Here is a 17,907-nt window from a genome sequence, read left to right on the forward strand (position 1 = left end):
AAAATTAAAATAAACAATTAAAGCATTGACATATCCCACTTCCTGTCAGATATAAAAAAAATAGTTCAAGCTTTTTCAAGATTTGATTCTTTGACACAAACAAGTAAACGCCAAATTTGAACGCTTGATTGAAATTCCAATTACAACATATACATGGATTGTGAACACAATTCACAATTTAGGTATGCCACAACAACAGCAACCCCCATCAAGTACAACTTTCAATTGACTAGGTGGACGTAAAATCAGTGACCAAGCTCTTCCTCAACATCAATGATGAGATCAAAATTCTAAGTATTGCACATTTATAACTACAACAACTACAGTGAACCCCCATTCCAAAACAAGTATTCCAATGTTCGCAAAATTAATCTAAAAATTGTAAGAAACAAATCCCTCCTAGGGAGCCCTGGGATCTGTCCCATTTTGCCAAACATACACAAGTTCATCCCATCCAGTGCTTGCCAAGAGACCCTCAACAAGCACACTCATATCCACCCCAACTGCAAATTCTGTGTGGTGATCGTACCTCCCGACTAAAGCATCCTCAACCATGTAATCCCACAAGCACACTGTCATATCATATGAACAAGAAGCTATCAAGCTGCCCCTGTGAGGCGAAAACTTAAGCTTCCTGACTGCATAGGTATGCCCATTGAGCACGGCTACTGGGATTCGGAAACTTCTCACATCCCACACCTTGATTGACTTGTCCACAGATGCGGTGGCAATGACACAATCATCATATTTGTTCCAATCACATGATAGGATTTCAAATTCATGGGCAGGCAGGATCATAGTAGAACCAGGCTCACGCACATCCCAAATACGGGCAGTGCAATCACCAGAAGCAGAGGCAAATACATCTGCATGACGGGGGTTCCAGGTGACTGAGTACACACAATAGGCATGCTCCTAGTCAAGGAAAAAGTTACAAAAAAATAAGTTGATTAACTCTGAAGAAATTAATTGATAGAGATGACATGATGCAGATTATAATTCTATTGATTGGGTTGATGGCTTTTTCCATGAATGAGTTAAAAGTATTATGCATAATTTTATTTTATTTTTAACATCAACACATTGGACAAAAAAGAACATCATATCAAAAAGCCCAACTTGGAAATAAAACTCATCAACTAAAGTCAACAAGAGACAATGAGTAACCTCATGTTACAAGGCTCAGTACAGGGTATTAGGTACAAGTATGTGTCAATGTTGTCCAAGGATGATAGGAGAACCCTAAATTTCATATTTCTAGCATAATTTTCTTATTTAGAATGAAATATATTTACAAAGAAAACATAGAACATTTTATTTTGAAATTTGTATCTTATGTACAGTTAAAATGGTAAACTAATCGTACATAATTGTTAGGTCATATATATTTCTCCCTCCCTCCCTCTTGAATTGAACAATCTACCTCTCTATTAGTCATATGTGGGAAATTGAAAATGCGATGAAGAATGGAGATGACCAAATTTTGTTGGGAAGGAGGAATCTCAGCTGGTGATGGCTGGATGAGGGGCTTGAGATGGTATTGGTCTTCACATGAAAATGGGTTATGTTTTTTTTTTTTCATATGTTTGTTTGATTTTGCTTTTTTATTGTTCAGTTAATACACACACACATATTGAGTCTTAAATCCTTATCGCATATATAGCCTCAAACATCAACTGCATTTTCCAACCAAAACAGGAATGGAATCATAAATTATCTAAAGGAATATAGATAATGATCTCATTGTATAAATTTTATAAAATTATAAATTGCAATAACCAACCCTTAGGTTTGGCATAATTGCAATTCAGAAATAACAATAACCTTGTTAAACAAAGGGACAAAATAACTATTTTACCCTTCATTCTCTCTCCCCTGATCTTAGAAAAATTAAAAAAAACAAAAAAGATAAAGCAACTAGTGGTCACTGGCAGCCGACAATCACAGTTATATATATATATATAGAGAGAGAGAGAGGGGGGGGATAAACGATGAAACCGGATGAACCCATCTGGGTTTATTGCCACAGTGCGTGATGAATCCACTGGGTTCATCACAAATTGGCAGGTTCATCACACTAGACAAAACCACGACAATTAACCCATCTGGGTAACAAGTTCATCGTTGGACCCTAGAATTTTTAGAAAGAGATATTACCACCAATCCCGCGTCATTACCAAAAAATTCCCACCACTGTTGCCGAAGAAGAGTTACCATCACCACCGGTGACCTTTGTTGGGAAACGAGAGAGAAGGGAGAAAAACATGAGATAAGGAAAAGGCCTCGTATATTTCACATCACAGTTGAATGGTATGTACAGTCTTTATAGAGTTAATTTACTTTGCCCGAGAGATTGAAAGAAAAGGTTAACAAATGGGGAAAAAAGACCAAAATGCCCTCACCCACTTTACAAATTTACAAAGTGGGCCACTATCTTGCTGTCTCCTCTCCCTTCCCATGGCCATCGTTGCATCTTCCCTCCATCGAGGATGCAACGGCGATCGACGAGGCGATAGTGGCGACAAGGCAGTGGTTGCATCGGCAGCCATGGAAAGGGAGATGAGAGAGCAAGGCAGTGGCCCACTTTGCAAAGTGAAAGTGGGCGAGGGCATTTTGATCTTTTTGCCCCCATTCGGTAACCCTCTCTGTCAATCTATCTGACCCTGTAAAAGAACTCGTCGTTATATATGTGACCTTAGAGTGTGTTTAATAGAGGTGGAAAATGAGAGTGGAATTCCAATTCCGTAGAATTCCAATTCTCACCCCAACTCCTAGGAATTCTAATTCCTTGATTTCAAGGAAAATCTTCACTTTTTGAACTAAAATGGAATTCGAATTCCATGGAATTAAAAAACTATTTGATATAATTTCTTGAAATTTAGATGGAATTCGAATTCCAGCCTCATTTTCCACCCCTATCAAACGCACCCTTAGACTACTAACAAAGGAAATAATATATCCTACATATATTCTACATATCTCAAGATATATGGTTACTATATTGTAGAGATATTATATACAAATCATCATATCTTAACACTCCCCCTCAAGTTGGAGCATAGATGTTGAACATGCCTAGCTTAGGGCACATATAGCTCAAATGAGGACCTTTGAGAGACTTAATGAATAGATCAACTAATTGGTCATGGGATATGACAATATTTCCAGAAAACAACTTTTCTCTAATAAAATAACAATCAATTTTAATGTGTTTAGTTCTTTAACAGAACGCAAGGTTAAAGGCAATATACATTGTAGCCTGATTGTCACACATTAATTGCATAAACTTGATCTAAATTACTCCCAACTAAACAACAAATTGTTTCAACCATATCAACTCCATACATTGCTAGGGCAATAGCTCTATGTTTAGTCTCTATGCTAGATCTAGTGACAACGTTTTGTTTCTTTGTTTTTCCAAGAGGCGAGGTTGCCACCTATAAATACACAATATCTAGATGTGGATTGCTTATCACTAGGACAATTTGCCTAATCAGTGTCAGCGTGCCCCACAATCTAACTATGACCATGATGTTATACAATATACCACAACCAAAGGTAACTTTTATACTGAAGGATACGCATCACTACGTTCCAGTGGCTATCACAAGGTGAATCTAAAAATTGAATTACTACACTGATAGCAAATGAAATATCAAGACAGGTGACTATAAGATAGTTGAGTTTGCCAACTAAACAACGATAGCACCATGGGTCAAAAATAGGCTTCCCCTATCCTGGTAACAACTTGATATTTGAATCAATAGGAGTATCTAATGGCTTGCATCTAAGCATCCCTATTTCATCAAGCATATCCAATGTATATTTTCTCTAAGAGATATAGATACCAATCTTTGATCATGCCACTTCAATACTTAAAAAATATTTCAAGTGACCCAAATCCTTGGTTTGAAAGTGTTGTTGGAGATGCGTTTTCAACTCGATGATGCCCACATCATCATCCCCAGTAATAACAATGTCATTGACATACACCACCGAAAGAATGTGACAATCAGATTAAGAGCAAAAGAAAAAATTAAATTATCAACTCCACTCTAACTTAACCCAAACTTCATGAGAACGAAACTAAACCTTCCAACCAAGCTCAAGGATATTGTTTGAGGCCACAAAGGGAATTTCGTAAACAACATAGCTGCTTAAACTCCTCCTGTGCAACGAAGTAGGTGGGTGCTCCATATAAACGTCCTCCTATAAGTTACCATGAAGAAAGACATTTTTTATATAGAGTTAATGGAAAGGCCAGTTGTACATAGCTAGCAGCCAAAGACATGAACAGCTAAATAGGTGAGATTTTGGCCATAGGAGAAAAGGTGTCCCCATAGTTAAGGCCAAAAATCTAAGTGTATCCTTTAGCAATAAGTCAAGCCTTGAGACGATCAATGCAACCATCGGGTCCAACCTTGATAGTATAAATCCATTGACAACCAACAGTAGACTTACTTGAAGGAAGAGATACTAAGTCCTAAGTCTCATTAGGATATATGATAAGACATTTCTTCAACCATTGCATCGCGCCACCCAAAATGAGAAAGAGCCTCTATAACAGTGTTACGAATAGAAATCGAAGACAAAGAAGAAACAAAGGCATGATAGCCCGGAGACAATAAGTGATAACTAACAAAGTTTGAGATGGGATTCTGGGTAATACAATTACGAGTACCTTTGCAAAGGGCAATAATGAAATCAAGAGCAAGAGAGGAACCAAAGGAGCACAAACTAATTGGCACTGAGGGTGAAGGTAGTGGTCCATTAAGATTAGTTGTGTCACTGTGGATGCATCTATTACTGGCTCTATTGTGGATGCATCTATTACTGGCTCTATTGGTGGGCCCACAGGTCGAGGATGATGCTAGTATGTCTAGAAACTAGGGCAATCAAGCCAAGAGGAGAAAGATGGAGATGAAAGATCAAAGAGGGAAACAAGCAATGGTAAACTAATGGACACTGACTTAGACAATGTAGGGGACTAAAGGAAGTAAGGGGAGTAAAGGGTGGACTCTCAAAGGTGTAATCAACAAAGATAACATATTGAGACAACTCATGGGAGTAGCATCGATATCCTTTTTGAAGACGAGAATAACTAAAGAAATCACACTTGAGAGACTAAGCAAATAATTTATTATGATTAGGAGCAAGTTAATGGACAAAATAGGTACACCCAAATATATGAGATGGGAGAGATTATAAGTCAGACCAAGGTAAAAGGATAGAAAGAGGGACCTGGTCGACAAGGACAGAGGATGGCATCCAATTAATGAGATCAATACTAAAGGGGAACATGCATCTACAAAAGAAGCATGCGTGAAATCTCAATGAGATAACAATTCTTCCATTCAACAAAATAGTACGAATGGTCACATTAAATTGGGGAGAAATTTTAACACAAGAAGTAGTGAAGATGGAAAATAACTCAAATCAATTTTTCATTAAATACACCCGAGTAGTTCGTGAAAAATCATTAATAAAGGCAACAAAATAATGAAACCCTTGTTTCAAAGAAACAGAACTAGGTCCTTAGACATCAGAATGAACAAGTAAAAAAGGAGAACTAACTGTTAAGTCTCAAATCTAAGACTTGATTGTCATGTACCTAGGGTTTAGCCTAGGGTTGGATTGTAAATCGGAAGAATCCGAATGATTTGGGACGAAGAATAGAAATGGGGAAGGATATTAGATAGAAATGAGGGAGAATTGCAAAGAGAAACGAGAGGGAGTTTGGGAGAGAAATCTAGAGAGAGAAATAAGAATTTCATTTATCAATTCAAGCATCAGAATCCCATCCGTTTACAATAGCCTTATATAGGCATATCTGGCTCCTACCAGCATGCACAACACAACCATGTGCTTCTAACTAATTGTTAAAATATCCTCTAACAACTATTATAGGCTTGTTACCCTATTGCCCCTCTATGGATCCTTGAGTCATGACAATTCCCCCTTCCTTGAGAGAGTTCTTGTCCTTAAGAACTTGCAGCAAATAGCCATGACCCTTCATCCAATTCCAGCCTTCTCTATCTGGTTTATTCTCCATTCTTTCATTCTCCTTCTAGGTCACTTCTTCGTTCTTAGGTTCTCATCAACTAGACCAAAATGATGATCATTGCAGTCAAGGTTGCATCTACCTCCAAGGAGTAACAAACCATTTCCCTTGGGTTTGCAATAGCTATCAAATTAAGATTGCTGGCACACATAGTTTGAGGATCCACTATAATACCAAAACCTGTCAATATGTGCACATCAAGTGCCTTCAATGAATTTAGTCGCTCCCTGTCGTAAGTAGCAACTGAAACCTGCAACCCTAAAACCTTCAAATGATATTCATTTTGAAATTCACCCATCTAACAGGTTACCACATATGTTCCCCTCCTCTCATCATCTTCAAAAATGATAGCAAGACTTCCTCCTGCTAGTGCTGTCTTCCTCGTATCCTTCCCAAATATCTCCTGCTCACTGCCATACACCCCAGATTTATCCTTCGCAATTTTCTCCTCCAATGGTGTCCCAGTGTCCCTCTTGATAATTTCCTTTCCTATATGGTCATACTGATGGCATAGGAAGGGATGTGCAGGTTCCATAGGTTCCTCAATGGCTGAAACATGGTTCCCACCCCAACTTTCATTCCCAATATGATTTGTAGCCAGATTATCTGAGGAAACCATCCCCCCTATCCAAATTATCAAAGGCATGAAAGCCAACCTCATAGCAGTTCTCATCTCCAATCTAATTTGTAGACTGATCCTCAACCAAATTTTCAACTTCCTACTCTTGCAAAATGTGGTCTGCACGATCTCTTTATCCAATTTTCTTTCTTCTTCAGGATCCTGTGTCACCCTTGACAAGTTTACTTCAATTCTAGCACTCTCTTCCTTAATATTGATTGGATTTTCAGTCCGAACCTCCTTATTCCATGCAAACAATTTAGCAACTCCTTCTTCCTTGTGTTTGGTGGAATTTCCCTCTATATGAACTTCTTTTTCAACAATATCAAATTGTCCCTTTGCATTTGTTACCCTATCAACCTATTTGTTACAAATTCCCTTTCGATAATGCTATTCACCACCAATATCATCATTGATGTTGCAATCCTCCTTGATAATTTTGCCTAAATTAAAATACACCTTATAGCTTCCACCTAAACCATAATACTTTTTTTGCTCAACATCAGAAGTGAGCAATGAATCTGATTCCCGCCAACTTGAATTCTCCTTCAGCTGCTCAATTTTTAGGAATTCCTTTTTATTAAAACTTCCGTGATAATCATTGAAGAATTGAGTAGAAAAGCTGTAGTGATACTTCTTAGTTAATATCATTGCAAACTCTTGCAACTACTCGTGTAACATACAAGCCGAATTTCGTGCTTGTATCATGTACCACACTTCTTGTTTCCTTGTCCAATTGGCTGCTCCCCTTCTCAAACTTATTTTCCCATGCTTGAGGCTTCTGGCCAAACTCCTTATGATGTCTGCCTTCAACTGAGAATGAAACATTCTTCTGCTAAAATTGCAACCTCATTTGTTTCATGTGTACACTGCTCCCCATGGCCTCACGAGCAGAACATGCCCCTGAAAATGCAACATCCTTCTATTGCAAGTGAGACTCCATTGGTCTCATATATGCATTGCTCCCCATGGTTGATTTAGTGGAAGCAGTATACTTCGGTGACCAAGGCATAGAAGTTCTATACATCTAAATCCACACCCTTCCGTGAGCTAATTGGCTCTAAATTAGAATTGCCTCAACGCAATTCAATAGCCGATAAGGACCTTCGTCGGATCTGTTGAATCTGTTGTTGTTTGAAATTTCCGTAAAACAAACTGCAACTTTTGAACTGAGAATTACTACTCCCTTTTGGTTATGATCGGTCTCGATTTCAACAGTTGAGACCAATTGAACTCGCTAGAATTAGCTGTTAAGAGTTGTCGAAATCACAACCAAGAAGCGTGGGTCACTGGATTACAATGACCTAACTTAGATCGAATCCACTTTTGCCTCCAATACTTGCCTAATCGAACCTCTCAATTGCAACTTCCAAAATACGAGCCCAATCGTTAAGAACTTGTCGGAATCACAAATGGGTTTACCTGGCTAAGTCGCCTTCCAATTTGGAATCGCCTGACCTGCTCGTTTGCAATTCCTAACCAATGCTCAATAAATTCACAACCGAGAGTCGCTCTTCCTCTTCGTTTCCAAGTTTGAACCAAAGGTTACCTAAATCGCCTTATGGAATCGCACTCACTGTCTAATTCGCCTTCAGTTCTAAGTAGAGTTGCTTTGCTCTTTCTCTTGGTTGGATCGTTCTTCACCCTAAAATCTATCGCCGACATTGTTGAATTCGTTGGACTCATCGAACCACTGCTCGGTCGATTTCACAGAGAGTTGCGTCTTCCTACTCGCCTAATCACCGTCACACTTCACCTTAAACCTCTTCTCGATCGCTGGAATTACTTAACAAAGAGAACTGCCAAGGAACGATGGCTCTCATACCAATTGTCATGTACCTAGGGTTTAGCGTAGGGTTGGATTGTAAATCGGAAGAATCCGAATGATTTGGGACCAAGATCATAAATGGAGAAAGATATTAGATAGAAATGAGGGAGAATTGCAAAGAGAAACGAGGGGGAGATTGGGAGAGAAATCTAGAGAGAGAAATAAGAATTTCATTTATCAATTCAAGTATCAGAATCCCATCCGTTTACAGTAGCCTTATATAGGCATATCTAGCTCCTAATAGCATGCACAACACACCCATGTGCTTCTAACTAATTGCTAAAATATCCTCTTAACTATTATAAGCCTATAACCCTATTGCCCCTTTATGGATCATTGGGTCATGATATTGAGCAATTTGATAAATATAGTAGCCGTAGGAATTTGAATTGAGAGAGGGAGAGATAATTAGACACAGGAGGGAGAATTGAGAGAGAATAGGTGAGAAAAGAGTTAGAGAGGGAAAGAATTATGTCCAGTTCATTCATAATCCCCATCTTCAGGAGCCCAATTCCTTTTATAGGCTGACTTTGGTTGTAACCGACAATGTACAAGTGGCCCACAGCTATAACTGCTAAGTACAACAGTAGCTTATTACATGTATTCAACTAATTATAGCCTTAACCCTAGCTCTACTTATTACAATTATACCCTTGTCCACCCTTAGGGTCGTGACACTAACATGCTTATTGACTTAACTGGGAAAGGGACTACGATTGTGTTTCTCAAATTGACATGACTTGCACTCTAATGATGAAAGATTGGACAAATATGGTACCATCTTCTTCAAACTAGCCAGAGATGGGTGCCCTAAACGACAATGAGTAGTAGTAGTGCAAATCACAGGTGGAGTAGATGGAGAGAAGTGGTATTATCCTCAAGACTCACACCTCATGCCAATCGTCCATTTAGTCCTTCGATCTCAAACAAAAAGGTTATAGAACAATCTAGGTCACAAGTAAGTTGATTGACAAAAAGTAAATCGAAGGGACATTATGGTGAATGCAAAACAAATGACAAGATTGTTCATGACCTAGATTGCTCTATAACCTTGTCATAAATATTGGAGGCTTAGGAACCATCAGCTAGGGTAATAGTAGGCAATGACCCTGAATAGATATTAGAGAACAAAGAATTATTACCATATATGTGGTTGGTAGCACTTGAATAAAAAATTCGAGGGTTGAGAAATGAGGATTAGGTTAAATAGAATGTGTTCGCCTATGTGGGAAAACAATGCAACGAATGAGGTAGCTTGTTGTGTAGTGCAAAACTAAAGGGATTGAGCATACTTTCTAATATAGATGCTAAAAGGGAGCCACTGGTATTCTCGTGGACGCTACTGGTAGAATCTTGGATTCTAAACTGTCATTGACAACTTGAGTTGTATTGGTTGTGTGAGGTGGGCGACTATAAGGGTTGTAACAAGTCTCCCTAATGGGGCTAATATACTTACAGTAGGTACATAGGGACCAAGATCGACCACATCTACCACCACGACCCCCCCCCCCCCCAATTACATCCACGATTAGAATGGGATCCCGTTTGAGTTGTGACAAGTGCAAGTGGAACTGTTCTCTAGGGATTGAACCACCATGATCGACAACAAAAGATGAAGGAAATAATCTAGTAAAGACATCCATCAAGGGTAGAAGAGAGGTCCTGCCTAGAATTTGCGTTTTGACAAGCTCAAGTGCTGAATTAATGCCTTAAAGGCAAATAACAATAAACATCTAATCCCACTGCTTTTATTGCTTTTTGATATCTGCATCAAATGGCATGAGCTCATTAAATTTAGTAATCGTGGCTTGAAACTTACCTAAATCTGTCATGTCTAACTTATTCTATTGTAGATGAAATAATGCACCAATAACATCGTAGGCACAAGTTATGTCACTCGTATACAACTCACAAGCACAATTCCAAAGGGTACTACATGCACGAGGTCGCCGAAAAAATAGGCATTAAGGTGGGTTCAATTGTCTACCACAACAAGCATAACTAGGCATCCACTTTTTTCCATGTTAGTTGATGGTTCGTAGGAATATTAACAACTATCTTGGTCAAGTGATCCTTGAGTTCTTGACCAAGAAACCAAATATCTATAGCAAAAGACAAAGTAATTATGGCCATTTAGTTTTTATGTGGTAATAATAGGTATGGCGAGAAAATATGGGACAATGACAGTGACTAAGGTATCTCTAGCCTTAGTTGCCATGGATGGAGATCAGATCTAAGACAAGTAAATGACAATGGATGACGAGGATATTACATGAGAGTGGGTTGGATTTGGGTCCTAGAAACTGGGCCAAATTTGGGTCACTTGAATCTGGATAGAATCTAGGTCACCGGGAAGACCAACGCGGTCTGACTGGTCACACAATGAAGAGTGGTTGGTGTGATAACAATGACAACTTAGATTCGATAAGGATGACTGACAAACGACAATTTTGACTAGGCAACAACAACTGACGAGAGTGACTACCAACTGGCAAGGATGACTGGCTGTTGACGAGACTGGCCATTCGATCTTGAAGGCCCACAAAGATGGCCAAGGATAGGGACAAAACCAATGACGGACAGTGTTGGTGGCAATTGCAAGGGTCAACAATTACGATAGGGCCAAGGACAATGTTTGTGACAGACAATGACTATGATGGACGATGGTTGTTGCTACTTCTAACCTAACTTAACTAGGGTTATGGTTAGGGTTAGGATATAGCTTATAGCTTTGATACCATGTAATCAAATAATGTATTTCATATCACAGCTGAATGGTAAGTACAATCTTTGTATACTTGAACTTAGACTACTAAAACAAGAAATAATATATCTTCCATATATTTTATATATTTCAAAATATATGATAACTACATTGTAGAGATACTACAAACAAATCATCATATCTTGGCAGACCCTTAAATTATAAGGGCATTTTGGTCTTTTAACATTTAACTAAGCGGAATTGCAACATAGTATTAAACCTCGGGTAGTCGCTGTATTTTCTTGAACATCAAGGGTAGTTCTTGCAATTATCCTAATTCTCAGGGATATCATGTGTAATTTTCCCAATTATATAATTGTTTTTTAGAGAACAAACAAAATTTGCCAAAACACATTCAAAACCCAATAAACATGATTATAAGAACCAAAACAGAAACAAGAGTTCATAACTTCATATGTAAAGATTTTTGGAATTACCCGAAATAAAAATATTTGCTACTCTTATACCATATTTGCTACACTGTGAAATCATGCCACCAGTGCCATTTGGGATGTTGCAACCATTACCCGAGCCATATTTGTTTCAAAGGATATGCCAAGATAAGGATAAATTATCCATGCGCATAAGATATAAATATGGAATACAGATGTTGCAATACAATCTTCCAAGATGAAGGCCCTTTGGAACAAGGTAACTATTAGGCCCAAGAAAATGGGGCCAAGATAAATAAATAAACATATGCAAAAGGGCCCTTCATGGAGACATGTCCGACACCAAAGTAGGCGTTGAGCAAACTAAAGTGCCCACATGGGGACTGTTATTGTTACAAAGAGGAGGGTGTAAAACCACCCGAATGGCTGAAACCTTCATTTGACCATCTCCCTCCCTCTCATACCGCAAACTATCTCCATTATTCTCACAATATCTCTCTATTCATGGGGTGAACCCTAATTTCTATTCAAGCCTTCATCGTATCACCATCTCTCCACCTATGAATATTCAAGGAAGAAAGGGCAAGGTAGTTATCGTGGTGGCAGTCAACAATTAACTTTGATAAGACTGATTATTCCCCTCTATGGTATAGCTTTTCCTTATTCCCCATCCCCACCCCCACTTCCCTTTTTTTATTTATTTCTTTCAAATATATGAGTTGTTTTGGCCTTTGATTGAACCCTTGACCCCCTATTTGAGCCCTGCCATAACCTTAACCCTTGGTTGTGATTGGTCTATTATTTTGGTTACCTGACCAATTCAACACCTGTTTAGGCTTTGTACACTACACCATATATTCACCCTTTGGTAGCTCTAGTTTCTCTGATGACTGCTTTAGGCTTTGTCAAGGTCCAACCCCTTGATCCCGAGGTCATAACCCTTACCCTTTCCCTCTTCCATACATTAACAAGCAACTCCAACCATCTCATTGGTCGGAGGTCATTGTTGGCAAGCCAACACCCATCTCAATGCACACAAATAACAAGTTATCATTACCATTATTAAGACTCCATTTGAATTTCTCCAAAAACTCTAATCAAGCATTATGGATATTTTCATCCCTATTTGGCTATGAGTATTGTACTATAATTATCTTGGTTTTAGTTATCCCCTAGAATAAGATAACCTAAATTGGATTATTCCAATTTGGGATAGCCAAATCAGGGTATCTACGAGCCATGCTATATATATACACACACAAGGCCCAAATGGACCGAGCTTCAACCAATTCTTATCTAGGCTTAATTGAGCCAAGATAGTTCAATCATAACTTGAGCCCACTCTGCCACCTTCCACCTTAGCCAAAGCCAACTAGGCCAAGCCCATGCCTAATAACCTATGAAGCACAAACAAGGACATGAGACACACGGACACGACATTTTCCAAAAAAGTAAGACACGACATGGTTAGGATATGTTAATTAATAAATTAAATTTTTATATTTCTAATGGCATAATAAAGAATCAAAACTATATTCTAAACTCATAAATATGCATATATCAAAAAATACTCATAAATAAGTATTTAAAATTCATAATACAAAATTCTAAATAAATAACAATATAACATAGAATATTAGAATACCATATTCTACAACAATAAAATGTCACGGACCAGTAGTTGGGGTACTAAGGCGGGAGTATAGGATGGTTATTAAGGTGGGAATACACAAGGGGAAGGTTGGGGTATTATTGTAATAAGGGATGGAAGCTAGTTATAGACTATAATTCAGATTGTAATTGTAATTCAAATGTTGGCGCCAAGGATTGGTATATAAACCAACCTCCCCAGCCCTTAAGAGGCATAATTGGAAATACAACTGATTTTGTTTCCTTTCTCAAATCTCTCTCTCTCTCTCAATTTTCTCTCTATCTATCTTTCTATTCTTCCTTCTCCCTCTCGATTCATCAATTCCCACACAATTCCTCATTGAATTGCGAGAGAATTCCCCTTGTCAGAATTGAATTTTGACAAAAAACTCAACTCAAGCAATCCAACATGATCAAATAAAGTATATAATAAACATCAAGTTCCAAGAAGAAGCACTTCGGCCTCCAATGTAATGAAATACAATTATATAAAATATTATAATATACATATCTAGATTCAAGAAGGGTCAAAGTCTCATCACAACAACTCACAAGGATTCAAAAGGTCAAGATTTGAGTTGTCCTCAAAAAGTCCTATAGACTCGTTGTTGCATCACAACATCAATGTTGCTCTGGAAACTCAATAATCCCAACCACACACAAGTCATCCAGACACCCAACCGTTTCATTTAAATGTTGCTCACAAGACCCAATCGTAGCTACCACTCGCCAATGACATTGTTAGTTGTCACATTGCCAACAATCCAATCCACAAGTTAGTCGAATTAAAAGACAGTTTATTCTAGTCATCACTAGTCGCTCACAAAGTCTCATCTTCAACCCTTTTCCCTCACAATCCAACCAACAATCAAAGGAATAGAAGTGTGAAATGTCTAGTAATTGAAGAATTGTGTAGTTGAAACCCAAGGATTCATGTAGAAATCAAGGTCACTCTCCTAATTCTATATGTATGCGAAGTGTCCATCAAGGGACATGCATGTCCTATGCGTGTCCCCTCGCGTATCCATTTCATAAATAACATAGAAGTGTTGGACACACCACGTGGGCATGTCTAACACAAGTCCAAGGTGTGTCGGCATGTCGAAGTGTCCAACATAGCAGCAACGCTGGTACGACACCCTCACCAAGTGTGTTTGTGCTTCATAGCTAATAACTCGTTTATGTTGCCAAGTTGTCCCAGTAGGGCCAAGTCTTGCAAGCCTAGCCCCAACTAGAGTAGGTCAACAATTTAGTTATTCTCAATGAGCTAGGTTCAATGGGTAAATTCCAACGGGTTAGACCTAACCCTTTGACCGTTGACTTTGGATCATTAATTAACATTGACTACCTCATTTTTCATGCCAAATCTTGTTTGATTATGTCAATCATTACAATTCTTAAGGCACCATTTGAATTTCTCCAAAAACCTTAATCAGGCCTTCTGGATATTTTCATCCTTGTTTGTCTACGGGTATTGTACTACACTTATCTTAGGATTTTAGTTATCCCTTGGAATAAGAAAGCCCAAATTGATTATCCGAAATCAAGCTATCTATGTGACATGTTGTATATATACACAATGTGCAAAAGGACCGAGCCCCAACCAATTCTTATCTAGAGCTAATTGGACCAAGCTATTTCTATACAGGGCAATCAATATTGGCAATATTTGATGAAATGGTTGGGCGAACAAGTGAAAGAGCTTGGATTACGAAGGAAGAATTTGAAAGGATTAATCCAAAGATACAAGCTAAGGTGATGAAAGCTCTCTCATTGGAGTCAAGTTCCTCACCACCCAAGGAGATTGATGTAGAATCATGTTCTTCCATTTAACAAATTTTTCTTATGCGTTTAGCTTAGGGTTAATATTTACATGATAGTTTCAATAAGTATTCATATAACTGACATATGACCTTTATCATAAATAGATGGCTAAGGTTAGAAAGATTCCTTTATGATCAATTGTAGGAATTTATTACTCTAGTATAAATAGTCTTTTAAGAGACTTTATAGGTGGTCATTGTTAGTCTAATTCAACTTTTGAAGTTTTCGTATTAGCATTCCAACTTAAATTTTGCATTGTTTCAGCCCAAATTATGCACTTGTTCTGTTGATTCTTCCTCACACTATGTCAAATACACAATATCTAACATTTATCCCAACAACTTATCCTAAGCTTACCAAACATAGAAGAAAAAAGTTAATCAACATTATATTATCTTGGTATATTTTCTATTGGAAATAATCTCACAAAAGATTATATCCAATCATATAATATCCTATAAACTAAATGTGCACACACAACTTTAGTGTTGAGATGATATTTTTGGTCTTATTTGATACAAAGAATAAAAACGTCAACAAGAGATGAGAAACGAGGTTAGGCATAGCAAGAAATGGAGGAATAAATATAGCACATGTGATAGGGGGCAAGAGAACAAAAAATAGAGGAATAAGTATAAAGAACACGTTATATGAGGACAAGAGAACAAAATATTGCATGTCCAAAATTTCAAACCATAGTTACTAGGTTCCCTCCTATCCCCTAAAACCACAATCCAGATCATAAGTTCCAGATGATGATTCTTTGCATCCAGGGATAGTGAGGAATGCAATCGAATCCCCAAGAATGGGGATAAAGCAACGCATTAGTTCAGTCTTAAAACAATCAAAAAATGGGGGAAGAACTTTAAGTTAAATTTTCAAAGAAAATTAGTGAAAAGAAAGCTAACCTACCTCACTTTCTTGTATATTCTATTGCATTTTGAATTATATTCAAGCCTAACTTCATTTGCATAGGATTCTTCATTCCATAAGTTGTACAAGAACATCAAAAAGCATTCAAAACAAAACAAATTCTATAACAGCAAAGCATCAATCCGACTAATTTCGACCCAAGTACAACTATAAAATGTACCACAACCCAAAATAACAAACCAATTAAGCCTACCCTCTATGTGCCATGAAATTAGCATGCTAACATACCTTCTACCTATTCCCAACCGAAACCCGGAACATACCACATTCCTGGTAGCTGTGTTTCAAACATCAGGCATGTGTATCTGCACTTGTAACTAAATCACCATGGTTATGACTATTGACAGGAAGGAGTATTGTGTTTGGTGTTGTCTGTTGTGGCTTTAAGTCTAATGTATCTAAAAGTATCTAACTTAACAGCCACCAGACAAAACCAATGGATTAAAAGTGAAGATTGACTGCAGAGGCAAAACCCCTAAAATCCCATTATTAACTTCTGTTCTTAAGAGTTTAGTTCATCTAAAGAAGAAAGCATGCTCATTGAGAGACCAACATATATGTCAACATACATTACTCCACCGCCAACCCACAAATGTCCATCATCCAAGAAGTAGGAATAAGGGGAATTCAGATTCATTTACCAAATCTTGCAGCTCAGAAATTCAAATTCATTCAGAAGAGATGCAGCATTTAACCAAAGTTCAGTTGAATGGTTTTTTCTTCACCAAATCATGCAGCTCAAAAGCTTTTGCCCAATTTGGGTACTTTGAGAACTCAGTTCTCAAAACACTCATAGTAAAGAATAGTTTGTGAACTAAAATTTCAGACTTGATGATAGTACAGCGACACAAAATTAGACAGAGAATTATACAATCGGGTTTCAAGAATTCAGCAAATAAGCTTAAGCTTCAATTCTTTTCATCCTTTTAATTAGACAGTGAGATACCGCGGGATTAGATCATGATAAATATAACACAACTTAACAATCGAAAAAAAAAATCCAAAGGGGCACAGAAATTGACAATTTGATCAAAGAAGATTGCAACACCATTTTCGTACCTTGAAGGTCCGGACACTGGCCGGGCGATCGATGGTCCAGAGCTTGACGGTGTCGTCCCAGGAAGAAGTCAGAAAGGAGTCGCGGCGGACTGGGTTGTAGTCGACGGAGTGCGTTTCTCGGGTGTGCTCCTGGAAAGACCGGACTGGGTTGGAGGTCGGAGGCAGCGAGAGGTCGTAGAGCTTGACGGAGCCGTCGGCGCTTGCGGCGACGAGGAGGGAATCGTGGGACTCCGACCAGGCGACGTCGTAGACGCCATCGGCGGTGTCGAAGGAGGCGAGTTCGCTGATAGGCCTGCCGGGGACGGGGGAGAGGTCGAGGACGTGGAGGCGGCCGTTGCCGAGGATGCCGAAGTTCTGGGCGGTGGCGACGGCGAGGCGGTGCTCGTAGAAGGGGCTGAACTTCACGGCGTAGCCGTTGAAGGGGGTCTTGAAGACTGGCATGGCTGCCGCCGGGGAAGAAGGTGTTTGGATCCAAACGGGAGTTCCAACTCTGCGTCTACCCCCGTCTTGGGAATTGGGCTTTATCTCTAATTTTGGGAGAAAACAAAACAAAAGATTTGTTTTTTGTATTATGGTTGTCAATATTCAATGGAAACAATCCCCAAAGCAAAAACAATTTTGTAGACTGTCACATTTCTTAATTTTATATGCTGGGTCGGTTAAATAAATTTTATTGGACTTATAAAATTGAATGTAGAACAGAACTAATTCTTATATAGAATCACACCAACTCAACCCAATAAAAGTTTGGTTAGTTTGGTTGATTATCGATTCTGA

The 17,907-nt window shown here is 38.4% G+C and overlaps 1 protein-coding gene across 3 annotated transcripts in view; it reads right to left on the minus strand.

The window, feature by feature from the left end:
- Positions 1-17,703, minus strand: part of LOC127794142 (peroxisome biogenesis protein 7) — a 39,003-nt gene extending 21,300 nt beyond the window's left edge. The window contains exons 1-2 of one of the 3 annotated variants that reach the window (XM_052325059.1): positions 17,131-17,679; positions 103-915 (exon numbers count right to left, since the gene is read on the minus strand). In XM_052325059.1, coding sequence (XP_052181019.1) covers positions 400-915; positions 17,131-17,571 — 957 coding nt within the window. In that variant the 5' untranslated portion in view covers positions 17,572-17,679 and the 3' untranslated portion in view covers positions 103-399. Of the gene's footprint in view, positions 1-102; positions 916-17,130 lie in introns of those variants that run through there. The other 2 variants (XM_052325057.1, XM_052325060.1) reach the window with 2 other exon arrangements.
- Between the last annotated feature and the right edge of the window lie 204 nt (positions 17,704-17,907).

Source organism: Diospyros lotus, chromosome 2 (genome assembly GCF_014633365.1).
Source record: "Diospyros lotus cultivar Yz01 chromosome 2, ASM1463336v1, whole genome shotgun sequence".
NCBI lineage: Eukaryota > Viridiplantae > Streptophyta > Magnoliopsida > Ericales > Ebenaceae > Diospyros > Diospyros lotus.